Raw genomic sequence first — 7,298 nt, forward strand, 5'->3', positions numbered from 1 at the left:
TGTTTGTGACCTGCCTAACTCGGAACAAAGCAGTTGTCACAGATATCTCCATGTCATTCCTGCAGAAATATATAAGTAAATACAAAAGCTGGAAATAGAAATCGTTTGCAGTTTGGGTTTAATAAATCTTTACTTATTAATGACTTTTCTGATATTTTCAGAGAGTTGAGGAAAGTGATACTGTGTCTATGTATGTGTGTGTGGACACACATACATACACACAGCCTGGGAAGAAGGACACACTTTCTAATCAAGAAATTAAAAGGGGTTGTCAATTTATAACATACAGAAATGTTATGAGTTTCTGATAAATGATCAGTTAAGTGGATGAATGGGAATAAGTATAGATATCTTCTTATTATTGTACAGATGGAGAATGAGTTAGATTCTGCTCGTTCCGAAATCGAACTCCTCCGGAGTCAGATGACAAATGAGAGAATCTCCATGCAGAATCTAGAAGCTTTGCTGGTGGCCAATCGAGATAAAGAATATCAGTCTCAGATAGCACTTCAAGAGAAAGAATCTGAAATTCAGCTTCTTAAAGAACACCTTTGTTTGGCAGAAAATAAAATGTGAGTTGGTTAGCAATATAACATGAAGTCAGGTTTCTTAAATTTTGGGTAGAGCTTTGGATATAATAGGATGTCTGATCTAGAATATTGCCTTTAGGAATTATAACCAGATTAGAAAAACAAATACTTCTGAAGCCAGAAGAATGTTTCTACTTATGGAGCCACCTGGTATTGCTACTTAGTCTTTCCATTGTCATGTAGTATTTCCTTATGTAGCTGTAAGTGTATACCAGGGACCTAGAAGAACTGCACTCACAGAATACTGAAGACTTACTTCCCTCAGAGCATTGATTTTGGCTTTTTTTTTTTTTTAAGAATCTCCAGCACTATTAGCATATTATTAAATGACCCTGGCTGGAAGATTAGGTAGAAATACCTCACAAAAACTGATGGGACCCTCAGCCTCTGTTCTCATCTATCCCATCTATCACACTTTTTCATCCAGCCTCAACTCTGTGCTCTGTCTGCACTTGGGACCTGCAGAAGGCTAAGAGTCACAGTCTTGGGAATCGGCCTCTCATAGGAGCCCCCGACCAAGCAAAGGCTGCAAAGTCAAGGCCAGTTTCCTTCAAAAACTGCTTTCAGGTTATGGCAGCTGCAACCGAGTCAGTCTTTTCAGTCACTGCAGTTGGGCTTTTGTGAGTCCTTAAACTGGTTCTACAAGGTCACATTCTCAAGCTGATAGGTGGAAACCTGCCGAGAGGAGCATGCCAAACTCTCACCTTAAAGGGTACATTCTGGTCAGACTAGCTGTTAAGCGCTATCACTTAGAACTGGTAAACATGATCAGCTTTTGTGTTCTTCATCTCTAAGTCTAGATTTCAGCGGGCTATAAGCAGTCCTGAAAGCAAGCAAAGAGGGTGGAATGTTCTGTGCACGCAGAGTTCATGTCTGCATTACCTTCCTGATGACAGTGTGCTGTTACAGGCTTTCGGAGGCATCGTTTAGCCCCAAGGAAGACCCTGTTAAACTGAAGAGATTTTGTAGTTTTAACAGTGTATGTAGATTTGGCAAAATTAATTATAAGTATATATAAAGCACATGGTTGATTTAATATATTTGTATATGCATATGTAACAGATCATATTAATGATGGGTGAACTCCAGTGCGGATTATTTGGTCATACTACTACCTTGCATGTAATACCTCACAGTACTTTTAAAAACGATTTGCCATAAATAGATATTACAGGTAGATAACGGATAATATTACTGCACTTAAACACGAGGAAACTGAGGCAGAGAAGGTTTAACTAATTAAATGTGACTATCACAGGCTGGGCTTCTTAAGTAGGCACCTTTGTTTACTTATGACGCCTAAAATCAGCAGCTACATCTATAAAAGCACAGTTGAGCTTGGATCCAGCGGAGAAAATGTTGCAGGCTGGCTCAGTGCGCTCCAGGAGTCCTGGCCGTGTTTTACATTTGATCAACTGTCACCTTTATATTCTCTTACACAGGGCCATCCAGAGCAGAGATGTGGCCCAGTTCAGGAATGTGGTGACGCAGCTGGAGGCTGATCTAGACATCACTAAACGACAACTAGGGACAGAGCGCTTTGAAAGGTAGGTTTCGTCCCCACCAGCCTGGGAAGCCGTGTTTCTTAGATAACAGCAGGATTGGGTTATTTCATGATGGTTAGGTTGTAAAGTATGACTTGAACTGCAGTTTTACAACACTATGAATAACGTCACTGGATATAAAATTTAAAGCCTCACTGCTTTGCTTTAGGGAGAGGGCTGTGCAAGAACTCCGCCGCCAGAATTACTCAAGTAACACTTATCACTTGAGTTCTACAATAAAGCCGAATACAAAATGCCACTCGCCAGAACGCGCTCACCATCGATCTCCCGACCGAGGCCTCGATCGATCACTGGAAGAGTGAGTGGTTTAAGGTCCATTCTGTGGGGACCACAGAGCAGTGTGCACGGTGACTGTCCAAGGGAGTCAGGACACTCACAGACCTGTTTAGACATGACTGCATGATTCTGTGTGTTCACATAAAAATAAAGTATTTTGATAATTAGTTTTGTATAAATAAATATGCTAAAGTGAAAGATTTCTATTTTTTCTAATGTTTACATAAATTATATTTTTAAAATCTGATTTTATTTCTACAACAATTTTTTCATATACTTTCATTAATGAAATATTGGTTAATTATTATAGTACCATAAAATACATATGCTCTAGGAAAGTAAGAAACTAATTTTTCAGAGGAAAATATTTTAGATATAGCCCCATATGTCACAAATTTTGTGAAAACATTTTTATCAGGAAATGTTTTCAAACTTACAAGGAGTAATAAAAAGAAAAATAATACAAAAAACATCTGTATACCTTTTACCTATACTTACTATTGTTAAAAATCTTACCCCATTTGCTTTTTATGAGACAGCATAGGTGCTGTTTTGTTCACTCACACTCTTGCACATGTGCTCGCTCTTCCACACATATACCATTTTAACAAAATAACCAATACTTCCGGTTCCAAACCACCTTCCCAGGCTTCTGCCTTGCCTTCTTCATTCTGTATCTGTATGCCCTTCCTTCTACAGTGGGAACCCTGGCTCAGCGTCACACATGTACTCGACAGCGTCAGCACGGTTAAGTACTTGCTCAACCCCAGAATGCATCTAAAACAGTTTCAAAATTTCTTCACCTGTGTCACTGCAGACCCACTTTTGAAAAAGTTTGTGCCTTGCCCAACCAAGTCTTGAGGCCATGTAGTCAAATACTGTGTTCAGGATTAACTCTTTTCCGTTTGCTGTGTTTATGGTATACATTTGAAATCACATTAGATTCCTTTGTTTCAATTTGCTTTCATTTTTCCCCTTTCTAGTTTTTTCCTTGATTTAATTTAATTTTTGAATATATAGATAAATATGCTTTCAAAAGTCGAAACTCTGCAAAAGTAATACTCAAAGAAGTGTCAGTCTCTCCTGTGTGCTCTCTCTCCCACCCCTGCAAGTGAGAGGAGCTTTTTTGTGTTTTGGTTTCATTTTCAATTTCTAGTGTTATTGCTTTGTGATTAGAGAATATTGTTTATAATATTTCTATTTTATGACAACTACTGATGTGTTCTTTGTACTTTACTACATGATCAATTTTTGTGAACAGTTCATATGCACTTAAGAAGTTACAGTTTTTCTTCTCAGGATATAGTGTGTATACAGCTAAAAGATTTACCTTTATAATTTCATTTAGTGCTTTTATATTGTTGCTTAATTTTTGTTCACTTGACCTGTTTTACTAAGAATAGTGTTTTAAAATCTCCTATTATTAGTATGCTTTTTATTTCTTTTTGTATCTCCTATAAATTTTGTTTTATATAAGTGGTTTGCTGTTTTATTTGTTGCACAGATATTCTGAACTGTCACATCTTCATTGTGGAATGTGGTCCTTCTAAGAAATGTCCTTTTCTGACACATTTAATTTTTTGGAGGGGAGAGGGGCTCATTACCTACTTCACCTGGCATTAGAGTTACGACTCTTGTTTCCTTACTGTCTCCGTTTGCTTGGTGAATCTTTGTCCATCTCTTTATATTTAGCTTTTTTGAATTACTGCATTGTAAGTATCTCTCTTGTATATAGTATGGATTTGAGTTTTGCATCATGATCCATTTTGAAATTCTTTTTTTTAAATAGGTGAGTTAAACTCCTTCACATTATTAACATGACTGTTAAATTTGATCTCAACTCTGACATATTTTCTTATGATAACTATGTTTATTATGTGATATTTACTATATTTCTTTCTCAGTTTGGTTATTCTTTGCTTTCAAACGTTTCTTTTGATATTGAGGAAGGTGTATGTTTTATTATAGTGGTTACTTTTGTACTAATACTTTTTTTAAAAAAATAGGGCCTTTAATCCTCTTTTTTTTTATTTAACTTTTGCTGTTAGTTTTAGATGATATCCTTTGACTGCCACCTGTTATCTAGACAACAAAGTACTTAATTTGTTTTCCTCCAACTACTCGTCTGCTTCCTGTCCCTATAGTTTTGCCTTTTCCAGGTTGTCATATGAATGGAATCATATAGTATGTAGCCTCTAATGGCTGACTGTCACTCAGCATGATGTATTTGAGATTTTCTAGGTTGTTGTACATATCAGGTATTGTTGCATGTGCCTTTTAACTGCTAAATAACGTCCCATTGTGTGACTGTACTACAGTTTTGTTTTATTTTACTTTTTATTTGGAAAGGATTACAGTTCTACAGGTAGTTACAAAAATTGTACAGACAGCTCCACATGCCATTCCCCCAGCTTATCAATGGCACTCTCTGACAGACCAGGGAATCGACATTGGTACAATATGATTAACCCATAGGCCCTATTCAGTTTTCACTAGTTTTTACATGCACTTGTGTGTGTGTGCAGTTCTGCATACCATGCATATTCCACCAGTACAATTAAGATACCGAACTCTTCCATCAACATGAAGGAACTCACTCCTTCATGATAGTCCTTTGTAGTCACAGACCTCCTCACCTCCTCCTGCCTCTGGCAAACACTGATTTCTTTTCCATCTCTATTTCTGTCACTTTGTGAATGTTATATAAATGGAATCACAATGTCCATGATATCCATTCAAGTTGTATGTGTGAATGGTTCATTCTTTTTCATTGTTGAATATTACTCCATGATATGGATGTATCACAGTTTGTAAAAACTGAGCAAAAAAATACATTGTATCTGCTTTCCTTCTCAGAAAGTAGGTGGAGAATCTTAAATATTGACAAAGTAATGTTAGAATGTATTTTTTATAAATGGTAAAATTGGTGAGTTAAAAATATTAATCTGCACAATGTTTTTTTCTCTCTCATAGGAATCTTTGCTATAGAGATTTCTGACACACGAAAAATTCTTCACATCCTTGGGAAAGGTCAAAGTTACAAACTGATTTTTTTTGCTACATGATTGCATTTATCTTTTGAATGCTTGACAATGTTAAATGTATTTATTAACTTTGTGCCTCTGAATCTCTGTTCTCATGTGCCATATTGCAGTGATCGGAGATGACTTATAAAAACAAAAATGCATATGGCTCTTTCTATCCATACGGTAATAGTGAGTATAAAACCTGCTCACTTCACTATTGAACACTGTTATGTTAACTATCCGGAGTAAATAAAGAAAGTTTATAAAAAGAGGGAAAAGTGTTTTTTACAAAACTGATTTCCTTTCCTTTCTTGGTATCTCAAATAATTGGTTGATTAAAATTTTTCTTTGTGATTTATGCTTTCATGTCTGGAGAAGTTGTGCCAAAATAGGCAAAGTTTACTGCTAGTGGCCTGGGACCCACTATTCCATTTTGGAACCAACCTGACATAAATTCCAGGCCATAATCTGACTTCAAAGCAGCAGATAATAGGTGTGTGCCAGGGTTTTAAAATTCGTAGTATTGTACCACTAACTGACATACATTTTCTACAATTGTGTTTACCCCTACTATTTTTTGAAAGGTAGGTGATGCTATATCTGTCAAGAATGTAAGATCGTAAAAAAAAAAAAAAAAAAAAATCTGTATTTTTAATAAGTTTTATTTAAAACATTAAAGTACTGCAATCAACTTAATTGCCATTTTATTTATTTATTTATTTATTTGGCTTGTGGCAGCTGTCTGTTATATAGAGTAACAAATCCAGTGATGTTTCCCTATTTCCCCTAAAATCTCCTAAATCTCTTACTTTTCTGTTCAAAGGCTTGGATTTAAGAGCCTGAACACTGCTGTATTTTACTGATAGAAGCTATCTGTATTCTTGCCATTTTAATAATAATAAAAAAAATTCCTGTCATTAATAGTATTTGTCTAATGTAGACAGTTCTTCATTTTATACAGTCACCGTTCAGTGTGACTGCAGTAATGCAGGTTAGTACCCTGATTTAGATCTTATTCAATCATTAGCACTCTGATATTTTACTATAAATTCGTTCTACATCTTCACTTTAGTTTAATTTTTAAAAACCTTTAGATTTATTCATCTAGTTCAAGATAGTCATTACAGATTGGTTTTAAATTGTGCACAATTTAAAATAAGATGTCCTTTTATAATAAACATTGTAGACGATAATATACAAAAAGTTGTTTTTGCTAATATTAATATGTTGATATATATGCAAAATTAACCTTTGCCAGGTGATGCAATGACCTAAGCACTAATGACCTAAGCACTAGGTCGTTGCAACATTAATTTTAGTCTATCCATCTCCTAGCTGAGCTGAGCTGACAAGGAGCTGATCATCGCCTGTCATGTACACCTAAGATACGTTGTATGTAGAGGATAGTATGTGAGGAGAGGGGCATGAAAGAAATAGGAATGAAATATGTAAGGAAATATTTCCATACTTGATTAAAAGTATACTGTACTTGACTTGTGCCGTTAATTACAGAATGCGTAAAAGGAAAATATAGTAATTATAAAGGGGCCAACATTACCCGAAGGCAGGGAAAATTCAATTGTATTCTATGTTAAAATTCAAAGAGAAAGACTTTTTCTTATGGTAGGATTTAAGAACATTTATTGTTTCAAATGAGATTCCGATCACTTGATGTAAATATATAATAGTCTATTGATACGGAAGAGGTTACCTAATGCAATAAAATACGGAATATGAAAGCTATACCAAACATATTCTCTCTTTGATAACAAAGATCTGAAAAAGAGCTCTCAGCTTTGAAATGTCATGTTCAATCCAAAATATCCATTTTTACCGAAGGG

The 7,298-nt window shown here is 35.4% G+C and overlaps 1 protein-coding gene across 9 annotated transcripts in view; it reads left to right on the forward strand.

The window, feature by feature from the left end:
* Positions 1–5,729, forward strand: part of TSGA10 (testis specific 10) — a 99,496-nt gene extending 93,767 nt beyond the window's left edge. For 4 of the 9 annotated variants that reach the window (XM_023524318.1, XM_023524321.1, XM_011381956.2 and 1 more), the window contains 4 exons: positions 370–572; positions 2,033–2,137; positions 2,304–2,453; positions 5,405–5,728. In XM_023524318.1, the coding sequence (XP_023380086.1) occupies positions 370–572; positions 2,033–2,137; positions 2,304–2,453; positions 5,405–5,429 (483 nt within the window). In that variant the 3' untranslated portion in view covers positions 5,430–5,728. Of the gene's footprint in view, positions 1–369; positions 573–2,032; positions 2,138–2,303; positions 2,458–5,404 lie in introns of those variants that run through there. The other 5 variants (XM_023524314.1, XM_023524317.1, XM_023524319.1 and 2 more) reach the window with 3 other exon arrangements.
* The last annotated feature ends 1,569 nt before the right edge of the window (positions 5,730–7,298 follow it).

This window comes from Pteropus vampyrus, unplaced genomic scaffold (assembly GCF_000151845.1).
Source record: "Pteropus vampyrus isolate Shadow unplaced genomic scaffold, Pvam_2.0 Scaffold461, whole genome shotgun sequence".
In the NCBI taxonomy this organism is placed as follows: domain Eukaryota; kingdom Metazoa; phylum Chordata; class Mammalia; order Chiroptera; family Pteropodidae; genus Pteropus; species Pteropus vampyrus.